General features: G+C 64.5%; 1 protein-coding gene across 15 annotated transcripts in view; it reads left to right on the forward strand.

Moving 5' to 3' along the window:
* Nucleotides 1–24,905, forward strand: part of DLG3 (discs large MAGUK scaffold protein 3) — a 77,018-nt gene that overhangs the window by 41,872 nt on the left and 10,241 nt on the right. For 6 of the 15 annotated variants that reach the window (XR_013939042.1, XM_080554532.1, XM_080554524.1 and 3 more), the window contains 13 exons: nt 83–133; nt 2,861–2,985; nt 3,437–3,606; nt 3,847–3,983; nt 4,126–4,270; nt 4,442–4,601; nt 8,467–8,623; nt 9,398–9,500; nt 16,095–16,209; nt 21,767–21,943; nt 22,525–22,600; nt 22,695–22,801; nt 23,243–23,342. Coding sequence is in view for 14 of the 15 variants with exons in the window: in XM_080554532.1 (XP_080410658.1) it covers nt 83–133; nt 2,861–2,985; nt 3,437–3,606; nt 3,847–3,983; nt 4,126–4,270; nt 4,442–4,601; nt 8,467–8,623; nt 9,398–9,500; nt 16,095–16,209; nt 21,767–21,943; nt 22,525–22,600; nt 22,695–22,801; nt 23,243–23,342 (1,623 nt within the window). In the remaining variant the exon portion in view is untranslated. Of the gene's footprint in view, nt 1–82; nt 134–2,860; nt 2,986–3,436; nt 3,607–3,846; nt 3,984–4,125; nt 4,271–4,441; nt 4,602–8,466; nt 8,624–9,397; nt 9,501–9,798; nt 9,926–10,119; nt 13,252–13,293; nt 15,549–16,094; nt 16,210–21,766; nt 21,944–22,524; nt 22,601–22,694; nt 22,802–23,242; nt 23,343–24,905 lie in introns of those variants that run through there. The other 9 variants (XM_080554536.1, XM_080554533.1, XM_080554537.1 and 6 more) reach the window with 5 other exon arrangements.

Consider the following 24,905-nt stretch of genomic DNA (forward strand, 5'->3'; position numbering starts at 1 on the left):
CACGGGTTTTGGGGTGGATTCTCCATATTCCAGTGCCCCGGGATGCATGCGGAGCCCTAACGCGCTCTTTCCCTCTCCCCAGGTGAACGGCAGCGATGGGATGTTTAAATACGAGGAGATCGTCTTGGAAAGGGTAAGTGCTGGCCGGGCGGCACGGTGCCGACCATGCGGGCGCCCTCCCCATGGCAGCCCCCACTCACCCCCCACACTGATGGGCACAGGGGGGGCTCCGCTCCCCTCCCCGGAGGGGTTTGGGGGTGTCTGGCTTTCCTTCCCCCGCGGCAGGGGGCTGGGCTCACCGCTCCCCCCGCGCACCCCTCCAGAAGGGAGGGAGGAGGGTTTCTCCCTCACCTCCCTCTTTCGCACCCTCGCCCCCGCAGCCCCGCCAGCGCAGAGCTGGGGCTGGGGGGGGGGCTCTTTGTCACCGTCTTTGCCAGAAAATGGAGGCAGAAGGAGCTGCACTCGTGGGGGGGGGGGTGGGTTCTGTCTCTCGCCTCTCGCCCAGCTGCCGCCCCCCTGCCCCAGTGGCTGGCTCTGGCTCGCCGCGGGGCACCGAGCCTGCTGACGCTGAGCAGTGAGGACAGGTTTTCTCGTAGCCCGGACTGCGGCGGGGGGAGCTCCTGCCTGCGCCTTCCCCCGTCCCTTGGTGAGACCCTGGCCACGCAGAGCTGACGCTGGGTGCTGCGCCACAGCCGATAAAATCGGCTCCCACAGGGGACGGGGTCGGTCCTGGGAGCAGCGGGTGGCGCGCAGAGGCAGCATCTCTGTGTGCGGGAGGGATGGGGAGGGAGCAGGAAAAGCTGCCCCAAGCTTTGCTCCGAGGCGTGGGCACAGCAGGGCCAGGCAGCACCACGGGACGAGCGCAGGGCTCCGCAGCCGCAGCCCTCCGCCGCTGCGTGCCGGGGGGCAGCCCTGTCCCACCCCATGCAGGGTCTCCATCGCCTGGCACAGCGGCACGAGCGAGGCGAGGGCCTCCTCCTCGCCGCTTGGCCAGCAGCGCAGGGGAAGACGCATCACTCGTTCTCCTGTTCCTTTAGTCATCCCCCTCCTCCCCCCCGGCTCTGCATCACGGAGGTGGGTGGACGGAAGGTTATCTGGGGCTGCAGCCTCACCCACCGCTTCCCCAGCGTGCCTGACGAAACGAGCCCAGGGGATGCTTCCTTTTTGGGCTGAGTGCTGCCTGCTCCGGGCCCTATTTAGAGGCAAAAGCCTTGTTTTCGGGGATGCTGCAGAGCATCCTCAGCCCACAGCCGGGGGGGGCTGGCGGGGTCAGGCTGCTATGCAGCTCTCACTGCTCTGCTGCTGCGGGGATTTGCTACCCGGCTCCAGGCAGCCAGAAACCACAAGGGAAATGCAGGGCCAGGACCAGCACGGACATGACCCAGGTCTGTCCCCTTCCCCTGGCCCAGTGGGACCACTACAGCCCCATCTCCTTGCAGGAGGAGCTCCTTGCCACCTGCAGGTGAGAGACTGTCCCCTTGCTGTGATGTTCAGCTCCCAGAGGCAACCCCAGCATATCCCAGCATCACCTCTCTGTGATCGATCCCTGTCTTTGTTGTAAAGGGCAAAGGCAGCAGCGTTTTGGGGCAATAACCAAGGGAGCTCTGCCCGCAGAGGAGCATGGCGGTGGGTTGATGGACACTGCACGTGTCTGTAGGAGGTGCTGCCCCCCACGGCTCCAGCAGCCCCGATGCCAGCAAAGAAATCCCTTGAACTTGATTTCTTCTGGTTTATCGGAATAAAAAAAAAAAACAGCTCCTGGATTGTTTCCAGATTTCTTAGCCAGCGTCGCAGAGATGCTACCCTTCCAGAGCCGGACAGAGTCAATGTCAGGAGTCCAATTTAGGCAGCCACACCTCCCAGTGTCGTAGTGTGGGTGCAGCCCTCCTGGCCACGGGTCCGTCAGGGGGCTCCCAGAGCTCCCCGTCATCACTGGGTGAGCAGCGGCACCCCAGGAGCCCTGGGCGGCTGGGACAGTGCTTGGCCTGGGCGCAGTGGTGTGTGAGAGGCGGGCATGGTAGGATGTGACTAAGTGTCAGCTCTTCCGCATGAGAAAACAAGGCAACGAGCCATCTGATTTTCAAGGCAGAGCAGGGGAAAAAAAAAAATCGGTGATTGTCCACTTGCATCAGGCACGGCAGCGGAAGCGGCACCCCTAAGTGTGTGACCGAGCGGGGTCCCGCGAGCGGGGCAGGCAGCGCGGGGCTGGGCAGCAGAAGCGCCTGCTCGCGGTGGGACGCTGCTGGGACACAGCGAGCGTGCCAGGACAGGGGCACGGCGTGGCTCCCTCCTTCCTCTTCAGGCTTCATCTCCATCCCTACAGTCCCCTCCGCTGCCCTAGGGCAGAGTTTGGCAGCAGCACTGCGGGGCTGACAAGGGAGCCGCTTGTTTCACGGCGCCGAGACCCAACGTAGCGTTGCAGGAGCCGCCAGCCAGCCGGCACCCTGAGCCTCGGGGGGCGCAGGGGACAGATGCTGGTGGTCGGTCCAAGCCCCGCTTCTCCGCACGGGCTGTGCTGTCGGTGTCTCCTCCTGGGGAGCCGCCAGCGAGGGGAGGTTTGCTCCGCCAAGGACCACCCCCTCGTCCCCCCCGCTCGCTGCCTGCCTCAGTCTCTCGGCAGAGACGTGGCGGCGAGGGAGGTCCTGGCGGCTCCCACGCTCCCGCTCCATCTGTTGGGTGCTCCGCGCCGAGCGCCCGGGCTGACGAGCGCCGGCCTCCCCTCAGCCACGCGCCCGCTGCCCTCCCGGACCACGGCGGATGCTGTAAGGGGGGTGCTGCCGGGGGGCTCGCTGCTCTCAGACCGGCGCTGCCAGCGAGCAAGTGGCCGCGTGGGACAGGCGCCGCGTGTGGTTTCCCGCAGGGTAACTCCGGCCTCGGCTTCAGCATAGCAGGAGGGATCGACAACCCCCACATTCCAGATGACCCGGGCATCTTCATCACCAAAATCATCCCCGGGGGAGCGGCAGCCATGGACGGACGTTTGGGGTGAGTGTATGGGGCTGGGGGGGTCACCCCGGATCCTGACTCCGTCTGCCCCGCTGGTCAGCCCCCACCCCTGCTCCCTCCCAGCCCCTCCAGCCCCTTACCCGTGGCCAGGTCACCTCTGCAGGGATCCCCCTGCTATCAGCATCCTGCCAGCCCTCCCCGCCTCTGGCTCCCCTCCTTCCCTGTGCGCCCTGGGGCAGGATCCATCCTTCCCCCATCTCCCCTCTCCAGCAGGGTGACAGCACGGGGACCAGCCTCACTGCCTCCCCCCTTGCCTCCTCCCCCTGGGGAGGGACCCCGCTGTCACCCCACATTTTTCCTCCTGCAAACCTCCTCATCCCAAAGAGCAGGACCTGGCCAGCTCAAGCAGTTCCCCCTTGCACGAGGGTCTGCACAGCCGGAGGAGGGTGGCAGAGGTTCTTGGGAGCTCAGGGTCACGTTGTACCCACAGGGTGAACGACTGCGTGCTGCGGGTCAACGACGTGGACGTCTCCGAGGTGGTGCACAGCAAAGCCGTGGAGGCTCTGAAGGAAGCGGGCCCCGTGGTGCGGCTCGTGGTGCGGCGCCGGCAGCCCCCGCCGGAGACCATCATGGAGGTCAACCTGATGAAGGGACCCAAAGGTGAGTCCCACGGGCTGGTGTGGGGTGTCCCCTGGGTGTCCACCCCAGCGTTGCAGGGTGGGATGCGACGTGGTGCAGGGTGTGGGGCAGCCCCACAGTGAGGCACGTAGTGGCCGGGCAGCGAGAAGGTGGCCCATTGGGTTGGGAGCGGGGTGGGAAAACCCAGGGAGCTGGCAGTGCCAGCCCCAAAGTGCAGCCAGCCGTCCCTCACCCCGCTCCTCCCCTCCCGCTCATCCCCAGGACTGGGCTTCAGCATCGCAGGGGGCATCGGGAACCAGCACATCCCCGGGGACAACAGCATCTACATCACCAAGATCATCGAGGGAGGCGCTGCCCAGAAGGACGGGCGGCTGCAGATCGGGGACCGGCTGCTGGCGGTAAGCCCCGCGCCTGCGGTGGGCAGCCGGGCACCCGCAGTGCCGCGGTGCCCATCCCTCGTCCCCTTTCCCGGGGTCCCTGCTGGGACGGTGCTGCGGGAGGGGACAGCCACCATCTCACCGCCCCCCTTGCCCCCGGCAGGTGAATAACACGAACCTGCAGGACGTGCGGCACGAGGAGGCGGTGGCCGCCCTGAAGAACACCTCCGACATGGTGTACCTGAAAGTGGCCAAACCCGGCAGCCTGCACCTCAACGACATGTACGCGCCCCCCGACTACGCCAGCAGTACGTACGCTGCCGGTGCGGCAGCCCCGGGGCACTGCGGGGACAGGGGGGGGATGGCGCAGCGGGGATGGGGGATGGCACGTGCCGGAGCTGGCAGGAGATGCCGGGCTGGTCTCTGCCATCCACGTTGAAGCCGATTTCTGCTCCTGACGCCTGTCTCCTCTCCTGCAGCCTTCTCAGCCTTGGCTGACAACCACATAAGCCATAACTCCAGTCTGGGCTACCTGGGCAGCGTGGAGAACAAACCTGCCTACACCGTCCCCCCTCAAGTGACCCCCTCCAGGTACTCGCCCATCCCTCGGCACATGATTGGGGACGACGACTTCACCAGGTGAGAGCCAGGCATGGGCATCCCCAGAGCCTGCCCCTTCTCTTCCTTCCCTTTCTCTCCCTGACCTCATCCCCATACCCTGCTGTAGCGGGTGCGGAGCCTCAGCCGTGGCTGACAGCCTCTGTTTGTGGGTGCCATGCAGGGGGTGAGGGGCTGGGGGGGGCACAGCTCTCGGTCCTGGTACAGCTCCTCTCCCCGTGCTCCCCAAGCCTGGGACCTCAATCCACCTGCGCCCAGGTGCTGCGAGCCCTGAGGAGAGCGGTGATCCAGGGCTGGATGCTGGGCTCCAGCTGCGTGTTTAGGGCTGATGCTTGGGTCAGGACCAGGGTTGGCTCCGTGGTTATGAGCGAGGCTGCAGCCTCGTCCGGGCTGGGACGGTCCCATTCTGTGACGCTGATGGATCCCGGAGCGGAAGACCCTGGTGTGCCATCGGGCATCAGGCAGGTGGTCCCGGAGAACCCCTGCCATCGCGTCCACCCCATCCATTCCTCGCCTCTCGGTGGGCCCTGCTGTGCACCACGACCTCTGCAGCGCTCGCCTCATCCAGGCCCTTGTCTCCTGTGTGCTCTCGGCACCGATACCACCGGCCCCACAGCCTGTCCCCGCGCTGCTTCCTCTCCGGATGCAGCCATCCACGTGCTGCCCGGGCACCGGGGGAGGATGCTGTGCTGCAGGAGCTCCGCTTTCTCCGTTTGTATTGCACCACGGAAGGTGACTGATTCCCAGCGCCACCGCACCATCTGTCCCTCCTCCAAGGACCCCTGATCCCAGTGGATCCCACACGCGCTGATGCCCTTACTGGCGGGCCAGAGAGGGACGAGAGCATCCTGCGACCCAGGCACCACCCAGCAGCGGTGGCTGCGGTGCAGCAGGAGCCGGCGGCCGCTAGAGGATGGTGCTGCCTTGCGAGGGCCCCACGGCAGCAGGCTGAGCCCAGCGCCCCGGCTGCTGCCTCTTCCCCTCCTGCCGGCACGCGTGCTGCTGCAAGCACGGACCTCGAATCATAGAGTCATCGAATATCCCGAGTTGGAAGGGACCCACGAGGATCATTGAGTCCAACTCCTGGCTCCACACAGGACCACCCAAAAATCAGACCGTGTGTCCGAGAGCATTGTCCGAACGCTTCTTGTACTCCGTGCTGCGACGACTGCCCTGGGGAGCCTGTCCCAGTGCCTGACCACCCTCTCCATGAAGAACCTTTCCCTCACACCCAGCCTGACCCTCCCCTATCCCAGCTCCATGCCGTTCCCTCGGGTCCTGTCGCTGTCCCCAGAGAGCAGAGCTCAGCGCCTGCCCCTCTGCTCCCCTTGTGAGGCCGCCATGAGGCCTCCCCTCAGCCTGCTCTGCTCGGGGCTGAACAAACCAAGGGACCTCAGCTGCTCCTCGTACGTGTCCCCAGTGACCCTCGTGTCCTGCGGTGCCCGGGACCAGAGCAGCTGCTCTCCCCATGAGCTGCACCACGGACCTGCAGAGCTGGCACAGCCCCGCTGTGTGCCCAGGTCAAGGTGTCAATGCCACAGTGTCCAGCGTGGGATCCATCTGCAGGAACATTGTCCCGCTCAGGGTGCCTGGAGTGCGTACCGTGACTGAGACCTGGGATAAGCGACTTACCCGCCTGGGGCTTTGTTTCCTCTCCTTGGTTCTTGTGGTGTCTCTCTACCTTCTGTCTTCATCCATGCTGGGGATGCTTCCTCCAGGGCAGCAGCGAAAAGCAAGGGGCAGAGCGAGTTCATCGGCTGGTTGGAGGCACGGTCTTGCAGACCCAGAAACCTGACCTATTTCTTCCTCAGGAAAATCTCTAGCTCCAGGCAAGGATTTGCTGCAGAGGGACAAACAGCTGCAGCCCTCCCTGCCCCTGGCAGCCCCCTGCACCTACCTGGCCCCACAGCCTCCCCACCACCGCTCCGGGAGCAGAGGAGCAGGCTCCAGGAACAAGGCGCTGCTCAGACCCCGAGGCTGGGCAGGCTCCCAGGCAAACACAAAAGCAGCAGTGGAGCGAGGACCTGGGGGCTGAGCAGCAGAGCCAAGTGCTGGTGGCAGCCCCAGGACGTGGCGCTGAGCCTCCATGGGACCCAGCGATCCCAGGGGGGGGCAGCTCACTGGTGTCCGCGTGGAGTCTCGTGGGTCCCCCCAGCCCCAGCGTGTCCCAACCAACCCAAGTCCTGAGCTCTGCTGAGCTCAGCGCTCAAACGTGTCCGGAGGCTGTAAGGATACAGGCGGTATTTTCTGGAGGACGCAAGGTTCGGCCCCTGCTGCATCTGACACGCGGAGCTGCCGTAGGCTGGGGTTGCGATGCTGCTGTGCCTCCGCGTTGGAGGGAGAGGTGCCCCGGCGATGCGCAGCGGGGGGGCAGGAAGGGGTTAAGCCCACTAGGTCTAGCAGGCGCCAAAGCCTGCGTCCTGTCGTGCTGCCATAAAAAAACCCAGGGTGTGGGTATGGGACCGGGAAGCCGCGTGCCCCGCCGCCGCGCCAGGCGGGAGGCAGAGAGGAACAGCGCGGGGCGCGGAGCTCGGGGCGTTCCTGCCCCTCGCCCTCCCGGCCGGCCCCGCCACGCCGCGATGTTCACCGTCAACGTCTCCTCCTCCATGTCCTACCGGGGACGGCCGCCCCTGTCCCCTGCCAGGCAGCAGCGGGGCCACGGGAGCAAGTGCGAGCAGAGGTACGGGGTGGGGACGCGGCACGGCACGGGGAGAGGAGCTGCTCACAGCCGGGAGGGTCGGGCAGGGCTGGGTGTCCTTCACGTCTGTCTGTCTGTCTGTCTCCTGCTGCCCTTGCTCCTTATAAGGTGACAGCCCGAGCTGTCTGAGTGACATTCAGCCCATCGGGACTCCTCCAAGGGGAGGGAAGGTGGGACGCTGTTCCTGGGGTGCTGGCTTGGGTCCCTGGAGGTAAATCCTGCCTCCTGCAGCGCTGAAAGCACCAAAACCTTCCCCCGTCAGCCCAGGTGACGGCACTGATGCTCCGGGCTGGCCAGGGGGGGGATGAAGAAGACATTTTCTTGCGAGAATCGCCTGGGAGAACGCTGCCGGGCTGCGGGCCTTCGTGCTGGCTGCTGAGCCAAGCGTTATTCCCCTGGGTCTCCCCACCTTCCTGCCTGCCACAGCAGCCGGGGGGCAGCCCCCTGCCCCAGCCTTCCCTCAGCACGGGGCTGCCAGCATCGTAGGATCCACCGCGAGTGCCGTGGTGGTGCCTGAGGCTCTGGCATCGCTTCTGCCACATCCCAGAGGACGCGGGTGGGTCCTGTCCTTGCGGCACCCACCCCGCGTCCAGCCCATCCATTTTGGTCACCGAGCCGACATGCCGATGGTCCCCGACGTCGCGTCGGCTGGCAATTGCTGTCGGTCCGTGCATTTTTTGTCAGGGTGCGCTCGCTGGCGTCACTTGTTCCTTGTGCTTTTAACGCAGCCCTTGAGCTGGGAGCTGCTGCCGTTCCTATCGCGCTTATTTTTTCCTAGCTGAAAATCGGCGCTGGATTTTTGCGATGCCGGGCAGTCTTTCTGCCTGTGCCTGCCTATTGTTTGAACTGCAGAAGAATTAAGTCATCGTTGAAAAATTTAGGGCTGCTGGTGTGCAGCCGTGCGGGGCTGCGCCGTGTGCGGCTGTGCGGCTGCGGGCACGTGGGCCGTGCAGGGTGCGGAGGGCTGCGGTTCCCCTGTCCTGGCACCCTCCCCAGTGCCTGGGCTCCCGGTGCCTCCGCACCATGCGTGACCCCCCCAGCTGATGCTCTGTCCCCGTGTGCATTCTGCTTTGTGTCACTGTGAGCCCCAGTTGTGCGGTGCACCTCCCCTGCCCCGGCCCCTGGCCCCATCACCCGCGTTGCTTCTTGTCACCCTGACGTCCCCGTGTCCCTTGTCTGTCCCTCCAGAGAGCCCCGGAAAATCATCCTGCACAAAGGCTCCACTGGCCTGGGCTTCAACATCGTCGGGGGGGAAGATGGAGAGGGCATCTTCGTGTCCTTCATCCTGGCCGGAGGCCCCGCCGACCTCAGCGGGGAGCTGCGGAGGGGAGACCGCATCCTCTCGGTGAGTTGGCCTGGCGGGGAGGGACGGGCACCGGGCACCCAGGTGGGGGCAGACCCGTGTCCGGGGGTACCGGGGCTGCGGGGACGTGGTTCGGCAGCAGGTTCGGCAGCATCCATCCCGCAGTGCTGGTGTAGCCCTGGGCCCTGGGTGCAGGACCTTGTGGTTCCCTGCCCGGCGTGGTCCTGGCATGGAGCAGGGGCTGGTGGGGTGGGCAGCCCCGGGTCTGTGCTGGCTGGGGTGTTGGTACCGGGGGTGCTGGTACAGGGGGTGTCAGTACTGGGGTGTTGGTACTTGGGGTATGGGTACTGGGGGTGTCGGTACTGGGGGTGTCGGTACCAGGGGTGTCGGTACCAGGGGTGTCGGTATGGGGGGTGTTGGTATGGGGGGTGTCGGTATGGGGGGTGTCAGTACCGGGGGTATAGGTACCGGGGGTGTCAGTACTGGGGGTGTCGGTACTTGGGGTATGGGTACTGGGGCTGTCGGTATGGGGGGTGTCGGTATGGGGGGTGTCAGTACCAGGGGTATTGGTACTGCGGGTATTGGTACTGGGGGTGTCAGTACTGGGGGTGTCAGTACCAGGCATATTGGTACCGGGGGTGTCAGTACCGGAGATGTCGGTACCGGGGGTATCAGTACTGGGGTGTCGGTACCGGGAGGGGGCGGTGGTACCGCAGGCACACGGCGGAGCAGGGGCTGGGTGACGGGGACACGGAGAGCACCGGTACCGCGGTGCGACGGAAGTCCCGGTGCGACGGAGCCGCGGTGTCCCGGCAGGTGAACGGCGTGAACCTGCGCAACGCCACCCACGAGCAGGCGGCGGCGGCGCTGAAGCGGGCGGGGCAGACGGTGACCATCGTCGCGCAGTACCGGCCCGAAGGTACCGCCACCGGCACCGGCACCGGCACCGGGAGGGGGCGGTGCGCCGTATGCAAACGAGGGGGGCGGGGTCTGTATGTAAACGAGGGGGCGGGGTCTGTATGTAAACGAGGGGGCGGGGCCTCGCTCGCTCGCAGGGGGCGGGGCCGTGTGTGGCGCGCTGAGCGGGCGGTGCCCGGGGGGGGGGGGGCACCCCGGCGAGGCGTGGATTGGCGCGGAGCCGGTCCGGGGGGCGGGGCTTGGCGGGGAGCGCGGGCTCCGATTGGCCGGCGCGGCGGGGGGGGCGTGTCTCCGGCGTCCCGCCGGCGGTGCCTGCGCGGCTTTGTGTGCGGGCCGGGCGGCTCCGGGGCTGCTGCCGGGGCGCCGCCGCCGCCTCCCGCCCGCCCGCCCGCCCGCCCGCCCGCCCGCCCTCCGCGCCGGCTGCAGGTGAGCGCGGGGCCGCCCGCCGCCAGGCCCCGTCCCCCCCCCCCCCCCCTCCTTCCCGGGCACGGCCGAGCAGAGGCCCCGCCGGGGGGGCTCCTGCCCGGGGCGGGGACCCCCTCGGGGCCGCCTCCCTCCGGCCCCGCCGCAGACAAAGAGCGGCCCCGAGCGCTGCCCCCGCCGCTGGGCGAGGCGCCGGCCGCCCCCCGCTGTCCCCCCCTCCCCCCCGTTCGGCCCGGCTTCCGCCTCCCCGCCGGTCCCGGGCCTGGGCGCCGGGCAGGAAGGGACCGGGGGCAGGCAGCGGAGCGGAGCCGTTAGCGCCGCCCGGGGTGCCGGGGGAGCGGGCTGGGCTGCTCGTGGGGCTTTTTTTTTTTTTCCTCCTTCCTTCCAGGAAGCGCTCCCTGCTCTCGTGTCCCTGGGCTCCGCTTGCCATTGAGCCCTGGCACGGGGCGGGACACGAGTGGTTCCTGCGTGTCCCGGGGCACGAGTCGCTGCGGCCCCCCCAGACGTTGGCTCAAACCGCAGCGCCCGGGAGCTGACGGCCCCCCGGGGCCGTGTGTGGTGTCCTCCTGCCACGGCTCCTACGGAGCGCATCTGTGCAGCACCGCCCGGCACGTGGGCTGCCGCTGGGAAACAAATACAGGCGGCAGGGAGCCGAGGGGACCTCGGAGCTCCAGGGGCCTGGGTGCGACTGCTGAAGTGCCGGCTGGCCCTGGCACCGGGCAGGGCGGGCGGTGTTGGGCACCCCGAACCCTGCGGGGAAGGGGTCAGTGGGGCCGGCCTCCCCCCGAGGAGGTGCGGGAGGTCCCAGGTGTTTGCCTTGTCTGCGCAGGTCACACGTCTGCGCTGGTGGAAGAGCGAGAGCTGGGTCGTGGAGGCCCCAAGGAGAGCAGCGGCACCAGTGAGCGTGCTGGCTGCGCCGGCTTCCCAAAAGCGCGACCTGCTTGTGCAGAAGGAAGTGGCAGGCCTGTAGCAATGGCAAGTGAAGCGTGAGCCCGGTTGCAGCAAACCCGACCTGAAAACAGGGCATGAATTGTTGCTAGCCAAAGGCAGGTCGTGAGGGCCCATCAGAAGGGGCTCTGAGGGGCGAATCCGTCCCAGCAGGCGTGGAGGACTGCCATTCAGCTGTCTGCTGCGTGTGAGGAGGAGCAGGGCTTGCGCAGGGTGCTGGACAAACGCGCACGTGCTCAGGGTGTGCTCTGCTTTAGTGTAACCTCTGAGGCTGCTTGCATAAGCCTCGTGGATGAGGTGCCCTCCCAGCGGGGTCCCGTGAGCGGTTAGGAGTGGAGGAGAGCGAAGACAGAGCGGGGGAAGGACGGCAAGAGTCGCAGTCCTGCCTCTCTTCTGAGCACCCGTGCCTGGCGCAGCCCCAAGCTGTCTTGCAAGGAGGCCGCTCCGTGTGATGCTGCCTCTGAGCTGCTTGTAAGATCTCTTTCCTCGGAGTGTTTCTCCGTGTGAACTTTGTCTGCTGTTATCACAAGTGCTCGGGTTTGGCAATTACACCTCCTGAAGCCCCGTGGAGCGCAGCTTTGATATCCTTCGCTTTAAAATACAAAAACTCGAGCGGCGGCGTTTCTCTGAGCTGGCTGCTAAAAGGAAACTGCTGAGACCTTGCAGCGGCTTCCAGAAGTTGCCAAAGCTTTCGGCACCTCTGTGCTCACCGCCGCTCATCTGAGCGTGCAGCACAGCCTGCCCTGAGTCTGTGCTTGCCGTGCCTGGGCGGTGTTTGTACTTCGACCCCCCAGCTCAAAGGTGCGTGGACTCAGGGCAGTAAAATGCTTCGCTGAAGAGGAGCGATGGAGCTGATTGCAGATTTCACGTGTGACAGGCGCCGGGCTGGTGCCTGCGGCTGAAAGGTCCCCAGGATCTGCTGATGGCCGGATCCAGCCTGAGCCAGGCTGGCGTTTGTGTGCCTAAAGCAGTGCACGTGCTTTGTGCACAGGCTTTGTGCACGCTCAGGGGTCGCTCTCTGATGCGGCTCCCCGTGCTCTAACTGCACTTTCTCCCTTCGTTTTCTGGACACGAGGAAATAGCACAATTGCCAGGGCTGCAGCACAAGAGAGCAGGTCGGGAGGGAGCGGCTCCATCGCGCTCTGGCTCCGCTGCTGTGTGCCAGCTCCATTTGCTGGGTTTGTTTGCCATAGAAACAGCAGCTCTGTAGGGAGATGAGCCTGGGGATCACAGTGAGCATTAGCCCGTGCGGAGCTGAAGCCAGCGCTATTGAAAACAGGATGCGTTTTCCACTGCGAGGGTGGAGAGGCAGAGAGAGCGGCAGACAATGGCCCTGTGGATGTCTAATCCCAACGCTTTGAAACCTGGGCAGCTGAAATCCCTTCGGGCTTTCTCGTGGAAGAATGCAGAGGCCAAAGGTTCCTCCGGGATGGGACTGGGGCCACGGGGGGCTGCTCTGTGCCCCGCAGGCTCAGCCCCTCTCCAGGAGCACCTGCATGGTGCTCGAGCTCTGGAGGAAGAGCCACAAGAGCGCAGAGCGTTGCTTCGTCGCCTTGCTGGGTGGAAATAACAAAGCGCTGCTCCTCCTGGCGTCAGGCTCCCACAGCGGGACCTCTTGCAGCAGCAGCAAGGCGGTGGCACTTGAAACAAGAGGCGCGAGTTCACCTGTTGCATATTTTCTATCTTGGTAAGTGTGTCCTGAACATGTCCAGCGCCTGGGTGCTGTGGGAGTGCCGGGGAGGTGGGGATTAGTAAGAGCTCCTGGCGCTCACCTCCCTGCTGTGCGGCGGGCAGGTTTCCCAGGCGAGTTTCTGCCGCGCGGCAGCTCTCCTTCCAGGATGCAGAGGCAAGGTGGATATGAGCCAGTGAACGGAGATAGAAGCGCTGCTTGCTGGAGGTTATCTGCCGATAATTGTCGAGGAGGCTGTTCCAGCACGCAGATAAGGGGGGGCCCGGTTGCAGCCGAGCACATCCTATGCTCGCTCCTGGGGTAACCCTGCCTCCCCTGTGCTCGCAGGGAGGCTCCGGGTTTGCTTTTGCAGCTGGCTGTTCCTCCTCCGCCCAGCGCGCTGCTGAGCTGCTGCTTGGCTGGCACCTCTCGCCTCGCCCTGCTTCCCTTCCGTCCCGCAGCGGTGGCACCCTGCCACCCCGCTCCCGCCTCGCTGCTGCTGCTGCTGCTTTCCCTGCCCTGCGCGGGTGCCGTGCGGGCTGGCAGCTCCATCAGGGAGAGCCACGGCTGCTGGAGGAGGGCTGCTGGCAGAGCCCAACCCTGCAAGGAGACATCTGGGCTCACCCAGTGCAGCGCTCGGCTTCCCGCACTGCCTGGGAGTGCCCGTGCAGCAAGGTGAGGGTGCCCGGAGCGGCTCTGCCCCGGACACGGGGTGCCCAGAGCTGCTCCACTTCCCTCTGGCTCCGCTGTTGAGCGAGCAGCTGGGGGTGGCACTTAGGGAAAGATCGAGGTGGCCGGCGCTGAGCACGGCAGCGTGGCGAGGAGGAGCTGGCTGGTGGGGGGACGTGGCCGCAGTGCAGGCGGAGCGGTGCCTTGCCCGTGCTGGGAGCCGGCACGGAGCTCGAGCCCCTCTGGGGTTAAACCTGTGCAAAGCAGTCGCTGCCAAGCGCAGCACGCGCAGTAAGCAGCTCCGTGCTTGCTGTCGCAGTTTCCTCGCTGGTCTCGAGCCCCGTAACGAATGAGGCGTGGGGCTCGGCGGCGTGCCGGGAAGCCCAGCTCCGCTCCACGCTCCTGCGGAGCTCCAGGACGTCGGTTCCGTGGCCCTGATCCGTACTGTGGGTGCCGCAGTCCTCCCTGGCGCAGGGTGAGAGGTTGCCAGCAGGGCTTAGCTCGGGCTTTAGCCCACTTCTGTCTGTTGGGTGCCGCATCAGTGAGACTCCGGTCTGGGTGCAGTTAGGGGCGTGTAGAAGTGCTGCTTTGGTGTGATAATTTTATTTTCTACTGGGATAAGCATTGCCCTTGTTGTGCGTTTGCCTGTGCAGGCAGTAAGGCTGCCCCTGCCTCTTGATGTCTGGGGGCAGCGCCTGCTGCCACGGGGGCTCCCTTTGTCCCGTTCATCTGCAGCCAGCCTGTGCTGGCTGGGGCCTTCAGCATCAACCCTTGCTTCTCAGAGGGCAAACCTGTGGGTAACACGCAGCTGAGGAGGTGGCAGCCCCGTCTCTAACATCACGTAGGACACGTCCTAGCGGCTCAGGACCCAGGCGAGCCCCAGGAGCAGTCCCGCTCCCTCCACACTTACCCAGCCGCGGTAGCAGCGCTCAGCTCCACGCAGCCTGGCTTGCGGGCGAGCTCAGCAGCGCCCTGAGCGCAGCCGTGGCCCTTACAGAGGGGGAAGCTGCTGGGCTAACGCACCCCGAGTGTGAACTTCCACGTCAGGGAGCGTTGCCCGTGAAATTTTTAACACGCCTCCGAGCACATCTGCTGCCTCTCTGCCCCTGCCCTGGGCTCCCCACCTCGTTCTCTGCGCAGTGCAGGCGTTACGGGGTGAAACGGTGGCACAGGTAGATGCAGCGCTTCCGAGCTTCCCACGGGGCGCAGCAAATCCGTCAGCCAGATGGGCCAGGAGAGGACGGGAGCCGCAGCCTTCGCGTAGCCCCCCCCCGACCCCCGAGCCACGCAGAGGGGGCTGTGGGAAAGGCGAGCACAAGGCAGGCTGCCGCTCGAGGCGCCGCAAAGAGGAGGAAACCCGGCTCGCTTTACCCTTCTCGTTGCACGCCCGCCAAGGGTGATGCAGCGGCAGGCTGCTTGCAGATGGCTTGTCAAGCTGTCCCAAGCGGCAGGTTCACATGTGCTGCATATGCTGGGGTTTGGGGTTTTAAGAAAACCAGCAGAGCAGGCTTCAGAGGCTGGGGCTGCAGCACGGCTCCTATACGTGGCTGTGGAATTTTTATGTGTGGCTTGAGGTTTTCGGTGCGTATCTTTTTTCTTTTTTTTTTTCCTGTAGTCTTTGAGTAGCATTCGACAATTCTGTGCAGAAGGGAAGTCTCGAGCAGGGTCTGGCTGCACGGTTTAGGGCTAGGTAGCCAGGAAATGCCAAGCCACGGTTGCATAACCCCAACCCCGCGTGCATCTGCGCCGACGGAGCAATCTCCCTCCGTGCACAGCGAGGGGCTGTCTTTCAAACAGCCCGCAGTGCATTTCTCAGCGGTGATCCCGCCGCACGTGCGGGATGCAGCTCTGCAGGCTGGGCAGCGCCCTGCCCGATCCTTCCGCGGAGGGAGCTCGGCGCTGGGGGCAGCACCCCCAGTGCCCACACGCGGCTCGTGCCACCGTGGGGGCTTTTGTAACCCATGTGTCCGTGCCCGGTGCTCCCCGGCAGGTTGGCCGATCTGTCGCTGCAGCAGCAGCCGCCGCCACCCGGTCACGGCGCCAACGAGCGCCCTTTGCTGGGTGCTATCAGGGGAAGGAGGGAGCGGGGCCACCTCTGTTGCTCTTCGGCTGCGCGGGAGCAAACCCTCCCTGCTCTGCCCTGGGTGCGCGGGGCTGGAGCCTCCGCCCTCCGCTTTGGGGCCGACCTTTACACCCAGCTGAAGGTCGCGCTGGCGTGGCCGCGGGGAGGGAGGGAGGGAGGGAGGAGCTGCAGGTGGTGGCAGCTCCCGTCCTGCCGCTGCCGGAGGTGCCGCTGGCTCCCGGAGGGTCTCCTGCTGCCTGGGATGTAGGTGACGACAGGTGAATTCCCCTTCTCGCTTCCTAAGGCTGCGGGGTGTGCTTTGTCCCCCACCCCGAGCCGGGGACGGGCTGGGGGCTGCCACCGAGTTGGGGGCCGCGCTGCAGCGGAGGTGGTGCCGCGTGCGGGGCGCTCGCCCCGTGCTGGCACCGGTGGCCGGGTGGCAGCCGTCCCCCTGTTCCCGGTGCATGCCTGGGGCTCTGCTGCCAGGCACTGCTGGGCTGGGACCCGAGGCGTGGGGCTGCTGCCCTCCAGCCGTGCCACGTCGCGTTGGCCAGGGGGTGACAGTCCCCTGCGAGGTCTCGTTCTTTGTCTGTGCTTCGGCTCGCTCTGCAGGGCAGCAGCTCACGCAGGGAGGCGATCGCCGCGCTGGGACAGGGGCGTGCAGGGCAGCTGCCCCCAGCCACACGCCCCGTGGCCAGGCTGTAGTCGCCTCTCAGTGCTTACTGGGTTAATCTGGCGCGCTGGTTGCGCCCTGCTCGCTGGGGCGGTGGTGGTGGAGGCTCGGGGGCAGCCCCTGCCTGCGCTGACCCTCTGTCTCCCCGCAGAGTACAGCCGCTTCGAGTCCAAGATCCACGACTTGAGAGAGCAGATGATGAACAGCAGCATGAGCTCTGGCTCTGGCTCGCTCCGGACAAGCGAGAAGAGATCCCTCTACGTCCGGTAAGGCTCTCCCCCGTCTCCGTGTCTGTCGTTGCTCCGGGCAGCCAGTGCTGGATGCACAGCGCGGGGGGTGGCAGCGTCTTGTCCCACCGTGTACGCGTGGGGCGGGACGGTTCGGTCTGAGCTGGCTTTGCACCCCTGTGCTGCGTTACGCAGGGGCCCTCGTCCCTGCACGCGTGTGAGATCTCACGCAGGGCAGAACACCCGGTGCCACCTCCCAGCGCTGTGGCTGCTTGCCGCTTCTGAGCTCGTGCCAAGCGCTGGGTCGAGGAGGTGGCCCTTCCACCCGAGGGGGTGTCTCAGAGCGGGACCCGCTCTTGCTTTGCCGCAGCCCTGCTGGCAAGGAGACCCGTTCCTGAGCGCGCACGCGAGGGTTGTGCTGTGCCTGCTGGGGGAAGTGCAGCAAACCCAGCGCTGCCGACACGAGCGCGCCTTCCAGGAGGTGTCTGTGGTTCCCCTGGGTGTGCCCGGCAATTGGGAATGAGGAAGGAAAATGTCAGTGCGGCCTTACGGATGAGCAATTCATCCCTGGGCTGGTGCTCCCACGCCAGCTGGGATCGCATCCTTACACCTGTGCAGCACCTCCGCGGATGGGTGCTTCGCCTCGTCGGAGGACACGCTCCCCTGCCGCTGCGGGGCGAGGGGAGGGGGCGTTACAAACGAGGCACGAAGCCTGCAGGGTGGAGCAGGGGAGCAGTGGCTCTTGCAGGGGTTCTGCAGGGCCGGGTGCTCTGCACTCGGATGCCTTTTGCTCGGGCTGCTGTGCAGGGAGCTGGGCCGTGCTGCGGCCGGGCGGCTGCTTCCAGGGTGAGCCCTCAGGGGCTGGAGGAACCGAGCAGGTCCGAGGGAGGACGCAGGCAGCGGTGTGAGCAGTTGGCTAAGGCCCTGGTGGCAGCAGTGCCTGCCCCCTCCAGGTATCGCCATCCACCCACGAGCCGTGGGGCAGCCCAGCCCGGTGGGTCGCTCCCCCAGCTTGGCAGCAGCCCTGGGGTCTCCAGCAGCTGGAACAGCCCCGCTTCTGCCCCAGCAGCGTGCAGGGCGCTCTCCTCTAACTGCTCCCCACTAACTGGCTTCTCTGTCTCCTCCCCTGCTGGTCCTGCGGCAGAATCTGGCTGGAGGGGAGCTGAGCTCTTAGGAGGATTATTGCTTTGATCCTGAGATGCGCTTTTGGGTTGGAGCCAGGTGCGGAGCAGGCAGGGGTTAAGCGGCCGCGCGGCGCTGGCTCTGTACCTGCTGCACGTCCTGGCCATCGCAGCCCCGTGCTCGCTGCTGGCTCCTGCCTTCTGCCCCTGCCGCCTCCCGGCTTGCTGCAGCGCCTTCTCTCGCAACGAGAGTCAGCGTGGTGACAGCTAACAAGTAATTTTAACTTGCTCATTAAAATAATCCCATAAATCCTCACCTTGCACAGCCTGTTGCGGATGGGGGTTGGCAATAGCAAGGGACGCTGCTTTTCCCTGCGGTGAGGAGGATGAGAGCTGGGGCTGCTTCAGCCTCAGCCTACGTCTCCTGTGGCATGGCTGCGCTGTGCAAAGGGGCTTCGGGTTGTAGGGGACCGCATGGCCAGTGTGAGCCCAGCCTGGCACAGGGGAGGACTGCAGCAGTAGGCTCCTGCAGCTCACAATTTCACGAGGCTCTGCAGAGTCTTGCTTGATTCAAGATCTGCTGTCGCAGAGACATCCTCATAAATGCGGCAGGGATTTAGGCCGGGTCCGGCATGAAGTGAGCGTGCAAATCTCTCGTTCCCTGCCCAGATAGCTGCTGCATGTGCCAGGGCAGGCCTGCAGAAAAATGCTGCTCCACTGGCAGGCTCCCTTCACTCTGCTTTTTAGCATCCCACATCTTTTGAGAGCTGCCCACTGCTTGCTGGGGCCCTTACACAAGGACGGGGTACGGCTGCGTCCCTCCGCGTGGCTCCGGTGGCATCTACGGCACTGTGCCAGACAGGAGCTGGGCAGCACCTCGCTGGCTGCCCCAGCTCACCGGAGGCCAGCCCGGGGCTCTGCCTGGCTCCGGCGGCTGCCGCACACTCCCCGGGAGCGTGTGAGAGCTGCCAGGGCTGCCCCAGCCCTTCTGGGCGGGGTGGTTTCGAGCGCAGGTTCCCTGAAACCGGCTGAGCTGCTGTGTTGTGGACAGGACATCAATTACGGGACCTGCTACCAAACTGCTTGAGTCAGCCCAGCGAGGCCGCGGTGCGCCCCGTCAGCGGGGCCCGGGGCCGGGCACGCCACCTCCCCGTGCAGCGCCTGCCTTCCTGCGGCTGCCGGGGCTGCTCCTGGCCCCGCGGTGCTCGGGTCGTGTTTTGGGGCCAGGACCGTGTTCCTGCGGGGCAAAGTCCTCGGAGCCTGGAGCCGTGCCTGGTGGGAAGGGGCTCGGGCCGGCTTTGTGCCCAGCGTGGGGAGCGAGGCCCTGGCGAGCTGCGGCCCCACAGGTCCTCACGTGTGCGCTGCCGTGCAAGCTGAGGATGGGCCCCATGGGAGCGGAGGCGCCTCGGGGAAACGCTCCTGAGGCCCTCTGGAAAAGGTGCCTCGTGCCTCCGCTGTGCCCCATGCGTGGGCCTCGCACGAACCCTGCTGGGGCTGGCAGCGCGACCCGTTTCTGTGACCCGTCAGCTCAGGGGCCCTCCTGCCGCCAGCGACACCTGGGTGACCTCTGCTTCGTACCTGCCCGGGGCTCTTCCTGCTGCGCTTGGCTGCAGCCTGCCGGCTTCTCTGCGCCTGACCTTGGCACTGGGGCCGCCGGTGCCGAATTCCCCGTGCGGGCGCTGGGAGGAGCGGGGCAGGGCTGCCCTGAGCACGGTGCGGGGCTGCAGCACAGCGGCTCGGCTCTCGAGCACCCCACCGGTGCCGTCTCCTCTTCCCCCAGCTCTGCTTGCCTGAACTCCCCTTTTTCCCCCCTCCCCGGGGCCGTGGCACGACGCTGTGAGCCCAGGGGCTTTGCCGGGAGCTGGTGGCAGCGGCAGCAGAGGTGCACGGGGCGTGCTGTCGGTGCCCCCGTGCAGCAAAGTGAGCACAGGGCTCGGGCTGAGCGCCCCAAAGCCTGCGCTGGCTCGGGAACCTGCCTGGCCAGTTCTCCGCGCTCTCTTTCCTCCTAATTGCGCTCTCTCCTTGCTCCTAATGGCGCTGGTCTGGCAGGGGCGTGCCAGGCACGCAGGCAGCCTTATCTCTTGGCAGGGAGCAGGTGCCTGTGAGGGCTGCTTGCCTCCAGCTGAAGGGCCCTGCAGTGTTTTCGCCGCCGGCTCCGGCGTGCCACGTGCTGTGCCTGGGGGCCGCCCTCCGTTCCTGTTCTCCTGCGGGACTGAGCACGAGGGCCTCCCGGCTACAGCGGGTGAGCCACGGCCCTGAGCAAGCTGGGAAAAGGAGGGTGGCTTGGTGGCCGAGCGAACTCGCACACGAGACTTCATCAGGCCTTCAGGTCGCTGCATGAGAGACTGCCGCACAGTCGTTCCTGTCCCGGCTGGAGGCTGGGGCTATTGCTGGAGCTGCCTCTGGGGCTGATCCAGCCAAAATCCTTTTTTTGCGGCCTTGCAAATGACATCTGGTATTTGAACTCACTGGCTCTCGTGCAGGCGGGTGCTATTGCCCACTTGTGCCTGGTGCTTGGGAGGTGGGAGGAACGTTAGGGACGCCAAGTCCAGGCGTGTTCAGAAGGGGCAGTTTCTTTGGTAAGGCTCCCTCTGGGCTGGAAGATGATCTGGCTCTTCCTAGCTTGCGCACCGACACCATCACCAAAAATAAGGTCCTGCAGGAGGTCGATCTTGGCGTCTTAGTGAAAGGCAAACCAGGCAGTAGCTGTCCCTGCAGCTGCAGCCACTCCGCGTGGTGATTTAGCCAGTCACGACAGGTGGGAGAAGCTGGGAGCAGGGGCAGCTTTCCTGATGGTGCAAGAACTGATGCATCCGTCTGCTTCCCTGGTGAGAGGAGCCCCGGCTCATCCCGAGCTGCCAACCACCGCCGGGAGGGAGACCTGCCCTGACTCTTGTCAGCCGTGCTGGGCGAGGAGAGGTGTCTTGTTAAATGTAGCGGGGAAGCAATTTTTGAGAGCGTTATCTAGGCAGCTAACTCTGCAGGAGGCTGATGCACAGCATGCCTGTTGCTTTTACTATTTATGGAGCCACGGTTAAAAGGATTCAGCTCGAATATCAATGTCACTTGCGCTGTGTCGCTTCGGACCCCCCTTAGGGTTCCTTGTAGTGGAAGGGGGTGATGAGCAGGGCAGGGGGGGGTTGTTCTTGTGGCTTTCCCCTTTCTTTTCTGCCTGGATGAGGCCGGCAGCTGGCTGAGCCAGGCTGCTGGTGCAGTAAGCACCCGTGCTGGCCGTGCCCCAAACCCTGCCACGTGGAAAGAACGAGGGCAAAAACGGGGCTGCCAGCAGCAGGGCTCTGCGTGACCGCTCATGTGTTTCCATTTCTTGCAGGATGGACACATCCGAGGAAAATAGATCTGGTTTGAGATCTGACATTAGTAGAAAGAGTTAGGAAGCCACTGAAAGCAGCTTGTGGCAAAGGGCTGCAGCACGGGTGTGTGATAACTCGCAAAGGAAGAGCATTAGTGCTCCTCTTCCTTAGTATAAAAAATAATCTTTTCTGTAGCTGGATAGTTGAAGAATATTGAAGATAAAGCTTCTCTGTCGTAAATTAAAAATTTGTCCGTAAAGGAAGTATTTACAAGTCTGAAAAGGAACAGCTGTAGGAGCAGATAAACATTGAGATGCATTCATAATTCTCAGCCTCTGGAATAAAGTGCCCGTGTACGTAAATAAAAGTGAACGCTCCGCATGCCCTGCAGTCGTCTTCTGTGTGACTGCTCGCCGGCAGCAGGGCAGGGTTATATCCTATCTACCTCCCCAGCCTTCCTGGTCGTGGCAGAGGAACAGGGCAGACGCTCTGCTCCCCGCTGCACGGGCAGACTGCCGGCCCGTGGCTTTGCTCCTGAGCAAGGGTGCGGGGGGGTGAGACCCAGCTCACCCCCGGAGATGAGTGGGCGGCTGGGTTTTTCCTCCTGTGCTGTTTTCCTGATGGGCAGCGGGGCGGGAGGTGCCTTCTCCGTGCCCGTCTGGGCTGGGAGGGTGTCATAAGGCAGGGCCCTGGGGACGGGTGGCTGGTGGGGGCACGGTAGGGTTATAGGGTGAAGGGGAGCAGGGGGGGCTTTTTGAAAGTTCACCCTGGGGTACCACGTATGCGCTGTCGTATTCTTGAGGCCGCTGAGCTTTGAATGACTGTCTACCTGCTTTCTAACCACAGCCTTCTTCAGCGTTTCTGTGGTTTGTGTGCCTCTTGCAACTAAAGTCAAGAGCTAGTTTGTTGGTCCAGGACTGCTGTTTCTGTGTTGCGCACTGGGGGGTTCGTGTTGAGCACCTCACCCTGGGCTAGAAGGGTGTGCTGGTAGCTGCACAGCACGGTCAACTGCAGCAGAAGCTGTCCCAAAAGTTTGGTTTTAAACCCTCGGAGGTGTGAGGGTGGCAGTGCCCTTGGAGACCTGCAGTGCAGGTGCTTGTTTGTGGCCCTTGATGCTGCTAGGCTCGGTAGAGGAAGGTTTCACTCCTCTCTGTTCCTTTGCAGAGCTCTGTTTGACTATGACCGGACCCGGGACAGTTGCTTGCCCAGCCAGGGGCTCAGCTTCTCCTACGGGGACATCCTGCACGTCATCAATGCCTCTGATGATGAGTGGTGGCAAGCCAGGCTCGTGACACCCCATGGCGAGAGCGAGCAGATCGGGGTCATCCCCAGCAAGAAGAGGTGAGTGCCCATCAGCAGGAGCTGTCACACACGGGGCATAGGCCCCCCAGGCCTCGGGGCCTGCTCCGTGAGCCTTGCAGCCCTTGGGGCCCTGCTGGGGGCCGTGCCCTGTGGTGCACCTTGTGGTCTCAGCACCAGGAGCCCATCAGCCCCTCCGTGTCTGCGTGGCGTTAAGGGCGCTGTGAGATTTGAGCAGAGCCCGACCCTGCTGCCTCTGCAGTGCCCCTGGTAGCACCCACCCTGGTGCTCAAGAGCGAAGCCAGCCTTTGGCGTCCCTGGAGTCAAGGGGGAGTTCTTCAATGCACGTGCCCCGTCTCCTCTGTCCTCCATCCTCCTCGCAGGAAGGCTGGTTTGTTCCCTCTGTAGGCCTTGGGTGTGGTTTTCAGCCTGCCCTGGTCCTGATCAGAATCTGGGCTGATGCCACCTCCATCCCTCCAAGGAGAGGAGCTCCCGTTTGTGAGAGGGCCCACCACCCACGGGTGCTATGGGCAGCCTGGCAGCCAAGGGGAAGCCTGCTGGGCCTGGTGGGGACAGCCCATATGCAGGACCAGCAGCATCTCCCTCTTTTAACTTCCAACCAGGGTGGAGAAGAAGGAGAGAGCGCGGTTGAAAACGGTGAAGTTCCACGCCAGGACCGGCATGATAGAGTCCAACCGGGTAAGTGCTGGGGCTGGGGCTCAGGAGGGCGCGCTGAGCCGGTAGCTAGCGGGGGCAGGATGAGTGCGAGCAGCCAGCGCCGTGTTCCCACCAGCAGCAGCTGGAGCAACCCAATGGAAAGAGCAGCGCGATTGGACTCAGATTCCTCAGGCACGCGTCCACCTGGCTCGGCCCAGCACGGGTCCCCTCGACAGCAGGGGGGTGAGCGGAGGAGCCTGGGCAGATGTGACAGCGCTGGTGAAGGACACCCGTTGTGGTAGCAGTGGTGAGGGAGCGGAGCACATCCCCCTGTGGCCTGGGCAGAGCACTGGTGGCTGGGAGCTGACTGCAGGCAGCTGGTGCAGGAGAACATAGCTTCCCTCACACGGAGCGCTTGAGCGATCGGACGAGGCAGGGAGAACGGCCTTGCTCCTCCTGCAAAACTGCTCGTTGGCTCATCAGCTTCCCAACATCCCTAAAACACATTTTTTCTCTGCACTTAATTTTTTTCCTGCATTACAGTTTTCATGTAATCTCCATGATTTCATTTAAGGGTAACCGCCCTGACACAGCTCCTCATTGTCTCTTCATTTTAATTTTCCTTGCATGCATTAAACACCATTGTTTTTTCTGTCCTCCCTTCCATCTCCATGTTCTTCACAGTCGATCAAAACGAAACGTAAAAAGAGTTTCCGCCTCTCTCGAAAGTTTCCATTTTACAAGAGCAAAGAGAACCTGGCCCAGGAGAGCAGCGGACAGGAACGTAAGTAGCAGCTGGCCAGAGAGGGCAAGCGTGCGATCCCCCCCGGCCCCTCTCCTGCCTCGGGGAGGAGAGATTTGGCACTTTTCTGTAACCACTGAGCCTGGCACCTGCCTGCATTGGCCAAACAGCGCTGTTCCTGCGAGGCAGGCAGAGGCCAGGTCCGTGTCCTGCAGTACTGGCAGGTTTCCTCCCAGCCACAGTCAGGCACAGATTTGACCCAAGGAGCAGCTTCCCTCCCTCAGGAGGCGTGGGGACGAGGCACCTTCCCCCTTGCTGAATGCTGGTGGGAGAAGTGTTGACACCTTGTCCGGCCTTCCCCTCGGTGGCTGCATGGGGCTTGGATCAGGTTCTGTGCCCTTCAGTCATGCCGTCAGCTAGGGAACAGTCCGAGCTGGAGATAAAAGCAGCAGCTTCTGTAGCGCTTGGGGCAAATGCCACGCGGATGAGGGACCTCACCGCTGAATTTCTCGTCCCTTTGCACCCACTGAAGTCCCAGCCACGAGACTGTGCACGGGCAGGCTCTCCCAGCTGCTGCAAGTCCGGCTGCCCCTGGCCGTGTCTCTGTGCACGGTCTGGCTCTCTCTTTCTCTCTCTCATGTTTGATGTCTTCATCCTTTCACAACTTTACACTCGCCTCAATCTCCGCTCTGCCTCCTCCTGCTCTCTCCCATGTGCTGTAGGCTCTGCTCCCTCCCTCTGCCTGCCAAGGGCTGCTCCCCTCCCAGAGCAAGGGGCCGGCTGGGCTGTGCAGAAGCTTGTCTCCTGTCCTGTTAGGGGCTGGCGATGCCCTGCCTGTGCTTCCTGCCTCCTGTAGAAGTGACTGTGGGCTATGCATTCCTGACAGCCTCAAAGCCCTTCCAGGGGGGTGAAACCCCGTGGGCGTGAGGGACGCGTGCCCTCGCTGGCAGAGGCGCTGCCCACACGCAGCGGCTGAGGCACGTCTTCGGTAGCTGGCTCCAAATTTTGGGGAATACCCAGCTCTCACCTGGGCCCCGGGGCTCCCAGCGAGGGCAGGCCGTGCTGCGGCTCCTGCCGCTGCTTGCTCCCTGCAGGCCGGGCTGTGCACAGACACATCCCGGGTGTTGAGGAGGGTGGGAGAAGGGGGGTGTAAGCTGGGGACACCTCCAGGCTTGAGAGCTGCTCTTTCCTATGGCAGAGCGTTCAGGTTATTGCCCCAAAATCCTGACATCAGGAACGCTGGGGCCTGGAGCACGGGGAAAGCTGGCTGGTGCAGAGCAGCTGAGAGGCAGCTGCCGAGCACAGAGCTCCTCCTGCACCGAGCACACGTCTGGGAAGGGCTCGTTCCCCACCCTCCAGTGCAAGGACAGAACAGCCTGCCCTTGCCGGGCACAGCTGCTCACCGAACCCAGCTCCTCCTCTTTCCAGATGCTAAATTGCATCCGCTCCTTCAGCGAGCGTCCACGGAGAGAGCTGCAGTCCTTGCAGCTTTGAGCAGAGGAGGTGGGCAAGGCAGAGCGGTGCCCGTGCCCAGGTGCCAGCGCAGTGAGTGCATCCCCTCCGGCTGCTCTCCTGGGCTGGATGCAGAGGCGGGTGGCTGGAGCC

This window comes from Anser brachyrhynchus (genome assembly GCF_964034855.1).
Source record: "Anser brachyrhynchus genome assembly, chromosome: 13".
Taxonomy (NCBI): domain Eukaryota; kingdom Metazoa; phylum Chordata; class Aves; order Anseriformes; family Anatidae; genus Anser; species Anser brachyrhynchus.